The sequence below is a fragment of the Panulirus ornatus genome, chromosome 66 (assembly GCF_036320965.1).
Source record: "Panulirus ornatus isolate Po-2019 chromosome 66, ASM3632096v1, whole genome shotgun sequence".
Taxonomy (NCBI): domain Eukaryota; kingdom Metazoa; phylum Arthropoda; class Malacostraca; order Decapoda; family Palinuridae; genus Panulirus; species Panulirus ornatus.
This window is the reverse complement of record NC_092289.1, coordinates 9547862-9566721: the sequence shown is the minus strand read 5'-3', so window position 1 is coordinate 9566721 and position 18860 is coordinate 9547862. Positions and strand designations below refer to the sequence as shown.

The following is an 18860-nucleotide window of genomic DNA, read 5'->3' as shown; positions in this document are numbered from 1 at the left end:
ACAGAACACATAGCCAGCAGATAGCGTTTTACCGAACCTGATTGTACAACGCGGAGTTATATGAATACGAATAAAGTGTATATGAACGCGCACCTTCATAGAACATGGTTCCAACAATGTTATATGGTTGCGAGGCGTGGGCTATAGATAGAGCTGCGCGGAGGAGGGTGGATGTGCTGGAAATGAGATGTTTAAGGATATTTTGTGGTGTGAGGTGGTTTGATCGAGTAATTAATGAAAGGGTAAGAGAGATGTGTGGTAATAAAAAAGAGTGTGGTTGAGAGAGCAGAAGAGCGTGTTTTGAAATGGTTTGGTCACATGGAGAGAATGAGTGAGGAAAGATTGACAAAGAGGATATATGTGTCAGGTGGAGGGAACGAGGAGAAGTGGGAGGCCAAATTGGAGGTGGAAAGATGGAGTGTAAAAGATTTTGAGCGATCGGTGCCTGAACATGCAGGAGGGTGCAAAGCGTTCAAGGAATAGAGTAAATTGGAACGATGTGGTATACCGGGGTCGATGTGCTTTGAATGGATTGAACCAGGGCATGTGAAGCGTCTTGGGTAAACCATGTAAAGTTTTGTTGGGCCTGGATGTGGAAAGGGAGCTGTGGTTTCGCTGCATTATTACATGACGGCTAGAGACTGAGTGTTGTCTTTTCCTAGCGCTACCTCGCGCACATGCGGGGGGTAGGGGGTTGTCATTTCATGTGTGGTGGGGTGGCGACGGAAATGAATAAAGGCAGCAAGTATGAATTATGTACATGTGTATATATGTATTTGTCTGTGTATGTATATGTATACGTTGGAATGTATAGGTATGTATATGTGCGTGTGTGTAGTGTATGTATATACATGTGTATGTGGGTGGGTTGGGCCATTCTTTCGTCTGTTTCCTTGCACTACCTTGCTAACGCGGGAGACAGCGGCAACGTATCATAATTTCATACGAAAATTTGAAACATTTTTGCAATATTGAAAGAAAAACAGTATTCAGAAATATGTCAGCTTTTGTCAAATGATTTCTTTCATTTGTATATTTTCCATTTATTTCAGAATTTGTGAACTATATTCACAGAGAACGAGAGAATGTGTAATAGTCACCTATGCAGTCGGGTACTTCAGTTCGAGTCCAGGAACCAGCATCACAGGTGATTTTCAGGACGGTGTCACCGCCGGGGAAGCCGTACACACACTCGTACGCTATGACCACGTCCCACAGGTGGATGCCCGTGTCGTTGGAGGTGGCCTGGCCCAGCGCCTCGGGCGGCGGCACTGTGCACACTGACGCCCCAAAGAAAAAGACAAGACAAACCTTTCGAAACACGAGCGAAGCTCGTTGAGCGCGGGCTCACGACGCAGAGAGTCATGTACTACACCTGAACCAAACTTAGTATTCCAGACTACAGTGATATAAATATTCCCGATTATATTGAATAACCTTTGATATAGATATTCTTGAATATCATCCAAACCTTTAATATTCTTAATGTCATTTCAACCAACCAGGAAGACACTCGAACTCTGGGTCGAGCTGAGGCCAGCCGGAGGTACTGCATTGGAGGGTGTGGTGTGTCCCCCCCGTCCGTAGCCCCAGGCCAGGCCCACATGTGTAGCGCAGGGCCGTTCCCACCCAGTATGGGGGACGAGGTCCCTGTATGCTCACGTTGGTGGGTGCTGCAGGAGGTCCTTCAGGGCACTCTGAGGTGTGAGGTAAGAGGGAGAAGTTATGGAGGAGACATAAAGTGCGAGTGTTTGGTGGTTAGGACGCGTCATGAGGTGTGAGTGTCTGGCAATGAGGACGCGTTATGAGGTATGTGTGTATAGCAGAATGGGCGAGTCTATTAGTATAAAGGAGTCATGAGGTGTGGATGTGTAGCAGTATGAGGTGTCAGTGTCTGGCAGTAAGGTGTTATGAGGTGTTAGTGTCTGCCAGTAGAATATTATGTGTCAGTGCCTCGCAGCATGGAGGAGTCATGAGGTATCAGTGTGTGGCAGTATGGAGGAGTCATGAGGCGTGAGTGTGTGATAGAAAGGGTACTGTTTAAAGTGAGTCCCTTAACACACACACACACACACACACACACACACACACACACACACACACACCCGGTTTGCCTCATTGACCAGGCGAACCTGAGAGTCATGTTCCATGAGCATACTCTCATAATTCATGAGCAAAGACTCATAATTCAGGAGCAGATGTTTGTATGGCATCCAGGAAAGCCGCTGTCACCATTTCTACATCACTACGTAAGTTCATTTTAACAATTCACCTCAGGTTAAAGTTCCAGAGAGACGTCAGTGTGAAGAAAGTTCCAGGGAGACGTCAGTCTGAAGAAAGTTCCAGCGAGACGTCAGTGTGAAGAAAGTTCCAGGGAGACGTCAGTGTGAAGAGAGTTCCAGCGAGACGTCAGTGTGAAGAAAGTTCCAGCGAGACGTCAGTGTGAAGAGAGTTCCAAGCGAGACATCAGTGTGAAGAAAGTTCCAGGGAGACATCAGTGTGAGGACAGTTCCAGGGAGACGTCAGTGTGAAGAAAGTTCCAGGGAGACGTCAGTGTGAAGAAAGTTCCAGGGAGACGTCAGTGTGAAGAAAGTTCCAGGTAGACGTCAGTGTGAAGAAAGTTCCAGGGAGACGTCAGTGTGAAGAAAGTTCCAGGGAGACGTCAGTGTGAAGAAAGTTCCAGGGAGACGTCAGTGTGAAGAAAGTTCCAGGGAGACGTCAGTGTGAAGAAAGTTCCAGGGAGACGTCAGTGTGAAGAAAGTTCCAGCGAGACGTCAGTGTGAAGAAAGTTCCAGCGAGACGTCAGTGTGAAGAAAGTTCCAGCGAGATGTCAGTGTGAAGAAAGTTCCAGCGAGACGTCAGTGTGAAGAAAGTATAAGCGAGACGTCAGTGTGAAGAAAGTTCCAGCGAGACGTCAGTGTGAAGAAAGTTCCAGGGAGACGTCAGTGTGAAGAAAGTTCCAGCGAGACGTCAGTGTGAAGAAAGTTCCAGGGGGACGTCAGTGTGAAGAAAGTTCCAGGGAGACGTCAGTGTGAAGAAAGTTCCAGGGAGACGTCAGTGTGAAGAAAGTTCCAGCGAGACGTCAGTGTGAAGAAAGTTCCAGGGAGACGTCAGTGTGAAGAAAGTTCCAAGGAAGACGTCAGTGTGAAGAAAGTTCCAGCGAGACGTCAGTGTGAAGAATGTTCCAGGGAGACGTCAGTGTGAAGAAAGTTCCAGGGAGACGTCAGTGTGAAGAAAGTTCCAGGGAGACATCAGTGTGAAGAAAGTTCCAGGGTGACGTCAGTGTGAAGAAAGTTCCAGGGAGACGTCAGTGTGAAGAAAGTATAAGCGAGACGTCAGTGTGAAGAAAGTTCCAGCGAGACGTCAGTGTGAAGAAAGTTCCAGGGGGACGTCAGTGTGAAGAAAGTTCCAGGGTGACGTCAGTGTGAAGAAAGTTCCAGCGAGACGTCAGTGTGAAGAAAGTTCCAGCGAGACGTCAGTGTGAAGAAAGTTCCAGGGAGACGTCAGTGTGAAGAAAGTTCCAGGGAGACGTCAGTGTGAAGAAAGTTCCAGGGAGACATCAGTGTGAAGAAAGTTCCAGCGAGACGTCAGTGTGAAGAGAGTTCTAGTGAGACGTCAGTGTGAAGAAAGTTCCAGGGAGACGTCGGTGTGAAGAAAGTTCCAGGGAGACGTCAGTGTGAAGAGAGTTCCAGCGAGACGTCAGTGTGAAGAAAGTTCCAGGGAGACGTCAGTGTGAAGAAAGTTCCAGGGAGACGTCAGTGTGAAGAAAGTTCCAGCGAGACGTCAGTGTGAAGAAAGTTCCAGCGAGACGTCAGTGTGAAGAAAGTTTCAGGGAGACGTCAGTGTGAAGAAAGTTCCAGGGAGACGTCAGTGTGAAGAAAGTTCCAGCGAGACGTCAGTGTGAAGAAAGTTCCAGCGAGACGTCAGTGTGAAGAAAGTTCCAGGGAGACGTCAGTGTGAAGAAAGTTCCAGCGAGACGTCAGTGTGAAGAAAGTTCCAGGGAGACGTCAGTGTGAAGAAAGTTCCAGGGGGACGTCAGTGTGAAGAAAGTTCCAGGGAGACGTCAGTGTGAAGAAAGTTCCAGCGAGACGTCAGTGCGAAGAAAGTTCCAGGGAGACGTCAGTGTGAAGAAAGTTCCAGGTAGACGTCAGTGTGAAGAAAGTTCCAGGGAGACGTCAGTGTGAAGAAAGTTCCAGCGAGACGTCAGTGTGAAGAAAGTTCCAGGGGGACGTCAGTGTGAAGAAAGTTCCAGGGGGACGTCAGTGTGAAGAAAGTTCAAGGGGGACGTCAGTGTGTCAGATGTAGGGAGATGAGGCTGTAACGACCTTTCTACACGCGAGCTGTCAGACATTTGGTAGCGTTGTACTGGCAGGTAGTTAGACTCTAGAGACATTCTATATGCAGGTAGTTAGACTCTAAGAGACATTCTATAGGTAGGTAGTTAGACTGTAGACACTTTCTACAGGCAGATTATAAGACTGTAGAGCGCATCCTACAGGTGTGTTAATAGACTGTTAAGGGCTTTCTACAGGTTAATCATCAGACTCTAGAGGGCGTTCTACATGCGTATTAGTAGACTGTGATGTGACGAGTAAGAGAATGGTGATGGGCATGGTGATGGGTGACTGGGAGGGAGGTGATGGGCATGGAGAAGGTGGACTGAGAGGATAGTAATGTACACGGTGAAGGGTGACTGGGAAAGTGGTGATGTGCATGGTGAAGGGTGACTGGGAGGGTGGTGATATGCATGGGGAATGGTGAATTGAAGGAAGGTGATGGACATATAGTAAGGTGACAGAGAAGATGGTGATATGCATAGTGAAGGGTGACTGGGAGGGTGATAACGTGTACTGTGAAGGGTGACTGGGAAAGTGGAGATGGGCGCTGTTGAAATTGACAAGGAGGGGGTTGAAGAGAATGGTGATGGGTGATTGAGAGGATGGTGATGGGCATGATGATGGGTGACTGGGAGGACGATGATCTGCATGGTGAAGCGTGACTAGGAGGGAGGTGATAGGCATGATGAAGGGTCACTATATGGGTTGTCATGAGCATGGTGAAGTTGACTGAGAAGGTGGTGAAGGGCGTGATGAAGGGTGACTGGGAGAATGTTGATGTTCATGGTGAATGATGAATGGGAGGTTGGGAAAGGACGTGATGAAGATTGATTGGCAGGATGGTGAAAGTCCTGGTGAAGGGTGACTGGGAGGATTATGATGTGCATGGTGAAGAGTGATTAAGAGAGTCGTGAAGGGTATTGTTAAGGGTGAGAGGGAGGGTAGTGATGGGTTTGGTGAAGGGTAATTGGGAGAATGGTGATGTGCATGGTGAAGGGTTTCTGGGAGGATGTTGATGGGTATGGTGAAGGATGAGTGGAAGGATGGTGATGGGCATGGTGAACGTTGACCGAGGGATGGTGGTGGGTATAGTGAAGGGTGACTGGGGGATGATCATATGAATGGCGAAGGGTGACTGGGAGGGTGGGTATGGGCATGGTGAAGGGTGCCTGGGAGAAAAGTGATGTACATGGTGAAGGGTGACCAGGAGAATGGTGATGGGCATGGTGACAGGTGACTGGAAGGGTGATGATATGCATGGTGAAGGGTGACCGGGAGGATGGTGATGTGCATGGTGAAGGGTGACCGGGAGGATGGTGATGTGCATGGTGAAGGGTGACCGGGAGGATGGTGATGTGCATGGTGAGGGGTGACTGTGAGGATGGTGACAGGCATGACCAGGAGGGTGGTGAACTGCGTGTTGAAGGGTGACTGGGAAATCAGTGATATGTTTGGTGAATGGTGACTAGTTAGGTGGTGAATAGTGTGTTGAAGGGTGACTGAGAGGGTGGTGAGGTGATTGGTGAAGATTGACTGGGAAGATGGTGATGGGCAGGTTGAAGGATAACTGGGAAGGTGATGATGTGCGCGGTGAAGGGTAAGTGAGTGAATGGAGATGTGACTGGTGAAAGGTGACTGGGAGGGAGGTGATGGGCATGGCAAAGGTTGACTGGGAGGATAGTGAGGTGCACAGTGAAGGTTGACTGGGAATGTGGTGATATTCATGGTGAAAGATGAATTGGTGGAAGGTGATAGACATGGTGTCGGGTGACTGGAAGGATAGTGATGGGCATGGTGAAGGTGACTAGAAGGATCATATGGTGTATGGTGAAAGGTGACTGAGAGGGAGGTGATAGACAAGTAGAAAGTTGACTAGGAGAGAGGTGATGAAAAGGTGAAGGTGACTAAGAGGGTGGTGATGAGCATGGGGAAAGTTGACATGGAGGGTGGTGAAGGACATGGTGATGGGTGACTGAGAGGGAGGTGTTGGGCATGGCAAAGGTTGACTATGAGGATAGTGACGTGCCCGGTGAAGGGTAGCTGGGAGGATGGTGATATGCATGGTGAATGGTGAATTGGAAGGTGATGGACAAGGTGTAGGGTGAGTGGAAGGATGGTGATGGGCATGGTGATGATTGACTAGGAGGGTGATGAGGTGCATGGTGAAGGGTGACTGGGAGGATGGTGATGGTAATGGTGAAGGTGAATGAGAGGGATGTGAAGGGCATGGTGAAATTGACTAGGAGGGTAGTGATGGGAACGGTGAGGGTGACTGGAGGGTGGTGAGAGGCATGGTGAAAGTTGGTTAGGAGGATGTTCAAGGGCGTGGTGATGGGTGACTGAGAGAACGGTGATGGATATGGTTAAGGGTAAGTGGAAGTATGGTGATGGGAATGATGAAGGGTGACTGGGAGGGTGATGAGGTGCATGGTGAAGTTTGACTAGGAGGGTGGTGATGGGAATGGTGAAGGTGACTGAGAGGAAGATGATGGGCATGGGGAAAGTTGACTAGGAGGGTAGTGATGGGAATGATGAGGGTGACTAAGAGGGTGGTGATGGGCTTGGTGAAAGTTAACTTGGAGGGTGATTAAGGGCGTGGTGATGGATGACTGAGAAAATGTTGGTGGGCATGGTTAAGGGTAAGTGGAAGGATGGTGATGGGCATGGTGAAGGGTGACTGGGAGGGTGGTGATGTGCATGGTGAAGGGTGACTGTGAAGATGATGACGGAAATAGTGAAGGGTGACTGGGAGGTTGGTGAAGGATGTGGTAAAGGGCGACTTGGAGGATGGTGATGTGCTTGGTCAAAGTTGAATGAAAGGAAGGTGATATATATGATGAAGAGTAGCTGGGAGTATGGTGATGGGTATTATGAAGGATGACTGACTGTAAGGATGGTGATAGACATAGTGAAGGGTGGCTGGGAGGGTGAAGATGCGTATCGGGAATGGTGACAGAGAGGATGGTGATGGGAATGGTGAAGGGTGACTGCAATGATTATAATATACTTGGTGAACGGTGACTAGGAGGATGGTGATGTGCATGATCAAGGCTGACTGGGAGGATGGTGATATGCAAGGTGAATCGTGAATTGGTGGAGGGTCATGGGCATGGTGAAGGTGACTGAGAGGAATGTGATGTGCATGCTGAAGGGTTACTGGGAGGATAGTGATGGGCAGGGCGAAGTGTCTTTAGGGGGATGGTGTTGGGCATGGTGAAGGCAACTGAGGGAGAGGTGATCTGAATGGTGAAGGGTGACTAGGAGGATCATGATGGGCATGGTGAAGGGTGAGTGGAAAGATTGTCATGGACATAGTGAATGGTAGCTAGAAGGGAGATGATGTAAATGGTAAGGGGTGACTGGGAGGGTGGTGAGGGTCATGTTGAAGTGTGACTATGAGGATGGTGATGGGCATGGTGAAGGGTGAGTGGGAGGATGGTGAGGGGTATGGTAATGGGTAACTGGGAGGGTATTGATGTGCATGGTAAATGGTAAGTAAGAGAATGCTGAAGAGAATAGTGAAGGTTGACTGGTAGGGAGGTGATGGGCATGGTGAAGGTTGACTGGTAGGGAGGTGATGGGCATGGTGAAGGGTGGTGACCAGGAGAGTGGGAAACAAGAATGGTGGCTTCAATTCATGGTTTGTCAGTCATCTTATATTCAAGATTAGAACTTTTTTCTCCCCAGTCTGCATTACATTGCATCCGTCTACATTTGGAACCAGGATGTAGCGAATGTAGGAAGCATTCAGAAGTTCAAGGGGATGGATAAACCTCTCATCTCATCCTTTACAAATACGTAATCACTCACTCACACACACACACACACACACACACACCACACACACACACACACACATACATAGACTCACAATAACATCAACATTTCACTAAAGTCAGATATTATGAGAGTAGTTACGAAGACAAGGAAACAAACCGTCTGCTGGCAAATATCGGAATAGCCTTCAAGTATATGAACAAGGAACCACTCAGCAACCTATTCTTATCCTACATAAGACCATAACTAGAATATGCTTCTTAGATTTAATCAATGCAGCTAAAGTAGCACAAAGAGCATATAGAGAAGGTCCAGTCAAGGGCAACAAAGACGGTAGCAGAATTAAGAGAGCTAAGTTAGAGGGAAAGGCTGGAGGCTTTGAATTGACCCACCTCAGAAGAGAGAAGAGTGAGGGTTGACTTGATCACAACCTTTAACTTCTTAAAACAGACCGATGACGTGGACAGTGAACAATTCTTCGAGAGGTATAGGGAAGGAGCAACCAGAGTATATAACGTGAAATTAAGCAAGAAACTTGTTAGATGAGATGAAAAAGATCCTTTTATACTATAAGAGTTGTGACTGAGGACATGGTTAATGAAGACACCATACATAAATCTAAGAAGCTGTATGATAGAAGCAAATGTTCAGTCACAAATAAAAGTTTCACACACACACACACACACACACACACACACACACACACACACACACACACACACACACACACACATACACACAAGATCCTGGGTTTTGTGGAACCTCATAAGCCAGTCAGCTCCAGCCAGAACCTGGACCTGGTTAGAGCCCGTTAGTCATCGACCTGTAGTATACTACACTATCTTGATTTCCTCTACCACTGATGACGTCTATAAAAACAAGGATCTCAATCTTAAAGGGTGCAGCAGAACCAGGGAGCTTCTCCCTACCTGGTGACAGAACTAGGGAGCATTACCTTACAAGGTAACAGAAGTATGGTGCTTTACCCTACAAGATAAAACCATGGAGCCTTATCCGATAAGGTAACAGAATCAGGTACCTCCATGACAACAGAGACAATGTACTTCATCCTGCAAGGTAACAGAGCCAGGGAGCCTTAACCCTCCAAGGAAACAAGACCAGGAAGCCTTGTTTTACAAGGTTACAGAACCAGAGCGCCTTACCCTTCAAGATAGGGTAAAGAAGCCTTATCTTATCAAGAAACCTCACACTACATGGCAACAGAGTCAAGAATCATCTTACAATATAGCAACAGAAGCAGGGAACCTCACAGTACGTGACAAGAGAACCAGGGAGCCTCACGCTACGTGACAAGAGAACCAGGAAGCCCCAAGCTACGTGACAACAGAACCAGGGAGCCTCACGCTACGTGACAACAGAACCAGGAAGCCCCAAGCTACGTGACAACAGAACCAGGGAGCCCCACGCTACGTGACAACAGAACCAGGAAGCCCCAAGCTACGTGACAACAGAACCAGGGAGCCTCACGCTACGTGACAACAGAACCAGGGAGCCTCATGCTACGTGACAACAGAACCAGGGAGCCTCACGCTACGTGACAACAGAACGAGGGAGCCCCACGCTACGTGACAACAGAACCAGGTAGCTTAACACTAAACAGAACCTTAACTTGGCAGCCCCACACCAGGTAGAACTAAACAACCTCTGACTGTAGGATACAAAACCTGGAAACCCCTTACCACTTGGACAGAGTCTGGGAACCTCACAATGCGTGGAAAGAGAATCTGGGAACCTCACGCTAAAAGAGAACAGAACCTGGAAACCCCACACCATATGGAAACAGAACCTGGGAACCTCACACTAAATGGAAACAAAACCTAGGAAACTCACTACTTGGGAACAGAACCTGGGAACCCCACATTAATGAGGAACAGATCGTGGAAACCCCACAGTAGAGGGAAACAGACCCTGTAAACCACACTAATTGGGAACAGAACCTGGGAACACCACACCGCTTGGGAACAGAACCTGTAAACCGCACACTACACGAAGAAGGAACTTGTAAACCACAAATTATGCGGAACAGAACCAGGAACCTCACAATACATGAAAATAGTAGCTGTAAACTTTACATTACAGGGAACAGAACTCGGGAACCTGATACTTCATGAGAAAAGAACCTGGGAACCTCACACTGAACGGGTACAGAACCTTGGCACCTAACACCTCTCGAAATCTAAACCAAGGAACCTCATTCCTCCACGGAACAGAACCAGGAAACCTCATATTTCATCGAAACTGCAATGGGAAACCTTATCTTACTTTAGTTCACGAACAGAGAACCTCATACTCTCATGATGTGAGGAAACAGAACGAATTGTATTTCGCTAAAGGTCTGTCATCTCTCATGGTGTACTGAGGGCAGTGTGATGACTTGGACAAAGCAGTATAACGGGAGATTGAAAATGACCCGACCTCACTTGACATGGGTGTGGAAGATACTGAATAAAGGGACGAGAAAGCAGGTGGGTTGAGAACCCAGGCTCCTCACCTGTCATTGGCTGGCAAGTGGGGATGACACCAGAGGAGAACCAGCCACCCAGCACGGACAGGCACTGGAGCGAGTGACTGGTGGTAGACATGTTACCATCTAGGGCGAAGCCGTACTCACACCTGAGGACACATCGAGGACACATTCAAGATAGAAATACAGAACATGGCAAAAAATAGTTTAGTAAATACCATGTCAAGCGAGTTATTACAATCCAGGTAGCAGCTTCCTTGAAACATTTACATTCATTGTCCTCTCGTGACTCAAAACACACAAGCGCCACTTACGAGAAAGCAGCACGGCTGTAGACCTCCGTCTGATTGTCCCAGTCACGGATCATGTTGGCAGAAGGTTGCGGTGGCTCCTGCCAACAGCCTGGGCACCAGAGAGACACAGACAGTGTTAGCTGACCGGATCCGCGCGGCCGCCTTGAGAGAAATGCTTGTACAAATTGATGGTTGCTATGGGATGTTGTGATTGCCTGAGGTGATCTGGTGTGCCTTAACGACTCTAAACAATGTAAAATGAGAGTGTTTATTTCTGTGGATTGCTGAGTGAACTGGTGCCTTGAATGTAAACAATGAAATTTAACGTGATTGATTTTGTTAATTGCTGAATGACCTGGTTCTTTGATTAATGTAAACAATGTAACTTGATCGTGTTTACTTCTGTAAATTGCTGGGTGATCTGGTGTCTTAATGATTGTAAACAATGTAAATTGAGCGAGTTTACTTCTGTAAACTGCTGAGTGAACTGGTGTCTTGAATGAAAACAATGTAAACTGAGAATGTTTACTTCTGTAATTTGCTGAATGAACTGATGACATTTACTTTCTTTTTATTGTTCATAATTACTTCTTGAGTAATTTTCTAATAATTACTGAAAAACGTAAACAATGTAAACAGAGTGATGACTTCCGTAAACTGGTTCATATCTGGATGCCTTAACGAAAGTAAACAAATGTACACTTTGGGATGCTTAAGTGAACATGTACAGCGAGAACTGGGAGGGTTTACTGATATGAAATGGTAGCCGAAGTGGTGCCTTTAATGAACATACACAAAAACCAGGACAGTTTAAACTGACCTTCTTGATAAAAAAACACAAAAATCCAAATTAGCTGGATTACCCATTTCTCTTAGAATAAGATGATGTGATGTGGAGTCTGGTTATATGAGATGCGAAATATAACCAAGTGGCTGATATGACAGTTGTGATGTTGGGAGGAGAGTGGAGTGGCAGATAGGAGGGAGGGTTAAGTAAAGTGGAAGGCGGACTGGTAGACAGGAGGGAGGTTGAGGTAGTTAGAGAGGCGCAGTGGCAGACAGGGGGGAGAGAGAGTTAGGTTGGGAGGGAGACGAACTGGCAGAAAGGAGAGAAGGCTAGTTAGAAAGGGTGATAGAGCAGCAGACAGGAAGGAGGGTTAGATAAGGAGAGAGGTAGAGTGTCAGACAGGAGGGAGGGTAAGGTAGGAAAGTGGAGGGGCATAGGAGGGATGGTTAAGTAGGGATGGAGGCAGAAGGGCAGACAGGAGGAAGGTTTAGGTAAAGAGGAAGGGAGAGTGCAAGACAGGAGGAAGGTTTAGGTAAAGAGGAAGGGAGAGTGCCAGACAGGAGGGAGGATTACTTAAAGAGGGAGGAAGAGTGCCAGACAGGAGGGAGGATTACGTAAGAAGGGGGGCGGAAGGGTAGTCAGGAGGAAGGGTTAAGTAGGGAAAAAGAAGTTACATCAGCTTACATGAGAAATACAGACAACAGGAGGCCTGATTGGCCCACGACTGGGTTGTCTGGTATAAAAGAAAAAAAGCAAAAAAATGTAATTCCGCTAAGCAGTTTCTTAAGCTATTATCGACTTCCCGCTGATTCGTTAGCCTTCTAGTGTCCCCGTTCCTGCTGTCGTCTATGCTGTTTATTTCTGGCGTTTTTCTCGGAGTATACCTGAATTCATAATTGTCTGAACGACTTTTGAAGGTATATATAGTCTTGGCGTTTACTACGTTTGACGGTAACTTATTCCAGTGCTCAATACACAAATGGGAAAAGAGGCTTTTTTCCCAAGTCCGTTCTACATGTTTTAGCTTTGAGTTTTATTCCATTTGTCCTTGTAACTTCATATTCTTGTATTTCGAAAAGATGTTTGTGATTTTTTTTTTATCGAACTTATTCAGGATTTTGAACACTTTGATTAAGTCGCCGCGAAGTCTACAATATTTCTTAAGGGAGAAGAGATCCAATCGTTTTAGCCTCTCTTCGTATGCCAGATTTCTAAGGAATGGGATCAATTTTGTCGCGCGTCCTTGTACTTGCTCTTATTTATCCTCTTCTTCTTTATAGTTTGGAGACCAAAACTAAACCATACTCAAGGTGTGGTCTTACTTGTGAATTATAAGATGTGAAAATTGTTTCTGGTGTCGTGTAATCTATGTTCCTGGTTATGTAACAGAACATTTGCTTACCTTTTTTTCTTGTTGTTTGACACTGTATAGTGTATTTCAGATTGCTGCTTATGACAACTCCAAAGTCCTTTTCTTCTTTTACTTTAGTTAGAGATTTTCCAAATAGTTTGTAGTCGTAACGTATGTTCTTGTTTCCAAAGTGCATAACTTTACACTTGTCTACGTTAAACTTAATTTACCATCTGTCTGACCACTCTGCTAGTAAGTTAAGATCCCTTTGTATCACTTCGCAGTCCCGCCTGTTTACAGCTCTACCTCCTAGTTTAGTATCGTCAGCAAAGTTGGAGATCTTAGCTATGAGACCGAGTTGTAGGTCATTAATGTATATTATGAATAGAATTGGGCCTAGGACCGACCCTTGTAGCACACCACTCGTTACGTCTAACCAATCTGCGGCTTCGCCGTTTAATACTACACGTTGCTTTCTTCCGGTAAGCCAGTCTCTGATCCATGGACAGAGTTCTTCACCGATTCCGTGTGCTTTGAGTTCCTGTAAAAGTCTCTTGTGAGGTACTTTATGGATTTCCTTTTGGAAACTTAAACATACTACATCAGTCGGTAATTTTTCGTCCCAATTCTGATAAATAACATTAAAATATTCCAGCTAATTCGTCATGCAGGATCTTCTGTAGCGGAAACCGTGTTGGTTGTCCGATATAATTCTGTGATCTTCTAGAAACGTGACTCTATCTCGTATTATCTTTTCCATCATTTTACCTAACACTGACGTAAGGCTAATTGGGCGGTAGTTCAAGGCGCACTTTTGGTCTCCTTCTTCCTACACAAAAGTGACAATTAAAAATTGCCAGTCAGTTGTCACCTGACCATCCGATACAGATTTGTTGAATATTTTTTTTGTTATGTGGTATATCATCTGTCTCCTCACCTCCTTTAAAAATCTTGGAGCTACGTTATCTGGGTCGTTGGATTTCTTAGGATTCAATTGGTCCAGGTATTTAAGCACTTCAGAGTTGTTCATTTCTATAACCTTCAACTCTTCTTCATCAGATCCTTGAAATATTTTCATTAGTTGTGGTATTCGAGATGTTTCTTCAATTTTGAATACGTAGTTAAAAGAATAATTTCATATGGTAGCCATTTCCTCGTCATCAGTAGTTAGTGTGTCATTTTCGTTTCGTAATGGTCCAATAACTTCTTTTACTGTCTTCCTTTGTCTTACATATTTAAAGAATTTCTTAGGATTATTCTTAACTTTAAAGGATTTTTTTTCGTCGAGTTTACTGTCTTGTAACCTTCATACACTCTCTTTCGATTTTGATTAATTTCTGGTGATTTTCATCGGTTACCATTGATCTAAATTTCTTGTAGATTTTCTTCTTTTGACGAATTAGTCCTTTTATTCTCCTATTCATCCATGATGGTTTGAAATATTGCAAGTTCTCGTAATTCGTGGAATATGTTATTTTCAATCTTTACTGGTGTTTGAGAATTATTCCACATTTCTTCTACTGTGTAAACGTGAAGAAGTTTTGTCCAATTGGTGCTGCGAATTTCTTGTCTAATGTTTTCAAAATTTGCTCGCCTGTGATCTGGGATCAAGAGTTTGTTGTCATTCATTTCATAATCTAAATCTGTCTCTAATCAAACTGTGATCGCTCTTTGACAAACTCTCACCTACTTCGCAAGAGTTGATTAAGTTTGTGTCACTGGTGAGGACAAGATCAAGAATGTTTTACCTCTAATTTCTTTTTTAATTAAGTGTTGTAGAAAATCGTCTTCAATCAGTTCAGTTAGTCTCGTTCCCTCTCGGTCACCTGTTAACGTGTTCCACTTTATGTTTGGACTGTTGAAGTCTCCTGCTATTATAACCTCTTTACTGTTTATTAGAGTTTTGATTTCATTGTATAATATCTTATCGTCGTCTTCTTTTTGCTTATGAGGTCTGTAAATAACGCTGAGACATATTTTACTTTTGAACTTGTGGGTAATGTCAATATAAAGAGAGTCGTAAGTGTGCGTGTCTACTTAGCTTATCTTAATAGCACTTAGACTGTTATCAACGTAGATCAAAACACCACCACCACCTACCCTGTACAAGTGATCTTTCGTTAATAGTTTGTATCCATGTATTGCTAACTCGCCGATTAAGTGTTTATTCTCAGAGTTGACCCACGTCTCTGAGATTGCAATAATGTTTTGCGTTTCAGTAACTGTATAGGATATAAGTTCATCGCGTTTCGTAATGATGCTCCGGGCATTTGTATCAAACTTATTTTGTTTGGAGTTGATTTCTGGACTAAATTTGCCTTTTCTTTACCGTCGGTATGATGCGTGTTTGTATCATCACTGTTTATGTCTGCGTGTGCAGCAGCGGGAGAGAGACGGTACTTCATCTGTTTTGGGTTCGCCGCCTTATTCTGACCCTCGCGCACTGGACCCCACCAGCCTTGTTCCTAAAAGCATTAGTTCCCTCGTTAGCTAGACAGCGATTTGCTCTCCAGAGTAGTTTATCTCTATCAAAAAAGGCCTAATATTCTCACCCAGTAATCTGCCAAGGCGGGCTTTCCCTATTCCATTTAAGTGAAGACCATCGCTATCGTACAGAGATCTATCATGACTAAAATGGTCCCACAGGTCTACACTAAACACACTATCCTCCTCCCTATAGAGAGCTTAGATTCTTCTGTTTATCCCCAGCATTCTGCTGAGGGTACAGGAATCGACGTCATGCCTTGACAGCGACCCCTATAGGCAGGGATCGAGGTTAAGTGGCGAGAAGGAGGCAGGGTTAGGTAAGTAGGAAGGTGGACTTGCAAAAAGGAGGAATAGTTAAGGAGGGAGGGAAGTTTAGGTTGGAAGGGAGGGAGAGTGGTAGACAGGAGGGAGGGTTAGGTAGAGTTAGGGAGAAAGGTTAGGGAGAAAGGGAGAGTTACAGACAGGAGTAAGGGTTAGGTAGGAGGGAGGAAGAGTGGTAGACAAGAGGGAGTTTAGAACGGGAGGGAGGAAGAGTGGCAGATAAGAGGGAGGGTGAGGAAGGGTTAGGTAGGGACGGAGGAAGGGTGGCAGACAGGAGGGAGGCAGAGTGGCACACAGGAGGGAGGGTTATGTAGGAAGGAAGGCAGAGTAAAAGACAGGAGAAAGGGTTAGTTAGGGAGGGAGACAGAGTGATAGGCAGGAGGGAAGTTTCGGTAGGGAGGAGGCAGAGTAACAGACAGGAGGGAGGGTTAGTTAGGGAAGGAGACAGAGTGATAGGCAGGAGGGAAGTTTAGGTAGGGAAGGAGGCAGAGTAGCTGATAAGAGCGAGGTTTAGGCAAGGAGGGTAGCAGAGTTGTAGACAGGAGGGAGGGTTGGGTAAGGAGGGAGGCAGAGTGCCAGGCAGGAGGGAAGGTTAGGTAGGGAGAGAGGCAGAGTGGCTGACTGGAGGGAGGGTGTGGTGGGGAGAAAGGGAGAGTTACAGACAGGAGGAAGGGTTAGGTAGGGGGGAGGAAGAGTGGTAGACAAGAGGGAGTTTAGAACGGGAGGGAGGAAGAGTGGCAGATGAGAGGGAGGTCAGCTGAGACATAACAACTGAGACACGGCAGCTGAGGCAAAACAGCTGAAACCAAGCAGGTCAGCCACAGCAGCTTACTCTGAAACAAACCTGAAATCAGGAACTTCGTGAACTGCTTTCACTGTAACAGATAAAAGACTGTAGCTTCTCTGTAAGGGTTGAGTGCAATTGATGTACCAGTGAGGAAAAATGTGGAGGAATATTGCAAAAGCAGCGGTGCAGCGGTGTAATAAGAGAGGCTCAATACGGACCAATGGATAATAGTAGCGGCTGAAATTGAAGAAAATAGAAGAATATCCAAAATACAACATAGCCTTAAAGTTAGGCCCATCACAGCGCACTGTAAGCTGCAGCACATTGCTAGGGCACCTCACAGCCTCTCTGTCTCTCATGTTGTGCACACAACAGACTGGGGACATATGCTAACCATGGTATGAGACGCAAACTCCTCTCCAGCGGTTTAACTTTGGCAAGGGGCACGGTATGCAGGAGACAGCTCTACTGTAGGTCAGCAGATATGGTTGAAGGTATGAGGGATTAAAGCTCATCTGTAGGAGCCAATGGCCTAATAGGCGTGGAGACAGGAGCTCATCTGCACGACTGTAGAGCTGGGAGAGGGCGTGGGAGATAGGAACTCACTCATGGTACCATATCTCTGGCAGGACACGTGGGAAACAATTTGCTATTTGGACTATAGAGATGGCAGAGGGCATGCTGGACAGAGGCTCTCCTAGAGAAGAGCATAGAGCTGGTGGAAGACATGGGGAAGGAACATGTTTCACCATCAGGGCCGTAGACCTTATGGAAACCATGGTGGACAGAAGTTCTGTGTGATCGGAGGGCTCGGGGTAGGTTTGATGGAAGGAGTGGAGAAAAGCAGCTCACCTACAAGACAGTAGAGCTGGTTCGAATGGGAAACAGCAACTCACCTAATGGGGAATAGTAGCTCACCCACAAGACCGTAGATCTAGCAGAAGGTGACAGAGTTTCGTCTGTAAGTCCTCATAACTGACTGAGGGTATGAAAGGCAGAAGATCCCAACAGGAGCTATGATCTTGCTGAATGCTTGGGAGGCGAAAGCTTACTTATCTTATGTGATTGTAGAGCTGGGAGATAAAAGCTAGGAAGTTGTCAAAAGGCATGGACGACAGATCATGCGTAGGGCCGTAGACATAGACCTGATAAAAGGCTATGAAGCTTACCTGTAGGGTCGTAGCCATACTCCTTAAAGAAGGCTTTAAGCTTACCCACAAGGTCGTAGCCACAAGGTATTGAATCTTAGCTATAAGGACGTAGACACTGACCTGAAAAAGGGCTTTGAAGCTTACCTGTAGGGCCGTGTCCATGTACTTGGGAGAAGGCTTTGAAACTTACCTGTAGTGCCGTGGCCCTACACCTCAAAGAAGGAAATTAATACTTATCTGACGGGCCCTAACCTTGCCCTGAAAGAAATCTCCTCAGCCACAGGCCTGAGGAAAGCTTTTTCTGAAGAGTGCTTAGAGGAACGAAGCCATAAACCTGGAAGAAGGCTTTTAAGTCTACTTGTAAGATCGTACAGCACACAGAATTTATGAAAGACGAAGCACACCTACAGAGCAACAGTTGGACATAAGTTCGCCCGTAACACCGTAGGAGGAGTGGGAGGACAAGAGCTCACCTGTAGGACCGTAGAGCTGGCAAAAGGCAAAGTTGACTTCCTCACTGGAAAGCGAGACGGACTTTAGGCTCGGGGTTTGTGTGGCGTCCGAGGGCACCGTGAGGAGTCGCCAGTAGTGTTGCTCGGAGGGTCCGCTCATGTTCAACACCTGGTGGTCAGGGAAGTACAGACCCCCGGCCGTCCAGTTGTCCCACCTGTGGCCCGGAAAGAGACGAGGCGGAGAAGGCGATTTGGATCTTGTGTTACTGTTGTCTGTCTTATACAATGTTCTGATATACGTATAACACTCTCTCTCTCTCTCTCTCTCTCTCTCTCTCTCTCTCTCTCTCTCTCTCTCTCTCTCTCTCTCTCTCTCTCTCTCTCTCTCTCTCTCTCTCTCTCTCTCTCTCTCTCTCTCTCTCTCTCTCTCTCTCTCTCTCTCTCTCTCTCTCTCTCTCTCTCTCTCTCTCATATCAGCCTTTCAACGTTATGAAGAGACCAGGGTACAGGACTGGTCATACATCGCTTCCTCCATTTCTTACAGACTTCCCATGTTACATCGTCTTCCTCGTCCATACCCTGGGTTACACGCCTACTGCACGTCTGTCTGTCTTCCACCCTCCTCCAGTCAC

General features: G+C 46.2%; 1 protein-coding gene across 1 annotated transcript; it reads right to left on the bottom strand.

The window, feature by feature from the left end:
- Positions 1-126: 126 nt before the first annotated feature.
- LOC139746872 (uncharacterized) lies at positions 127-18435 on the bottom strand. The gene is made up of 5 exons (XM_071658520.1): positions 18250-18435; positions 10914-11001; positions 10627-10748; positions 1503-1697; positions 127-1280 (listed from the first exon to the last, which is right to left on the bottom strand). The coding sequence occupies exons 1-5, from the start codon at positions 18386-18388 to the stop codon at positions 1069-1071; spliced, it is 756 nt and encodes a 251-aa protein (XP_071514621.1). The 5' UTR covers positions 18389-18435; the 3' UTR covers positions 127-1068.
- Positions 18436-18860: the final 425 nt, after the last annotated feature.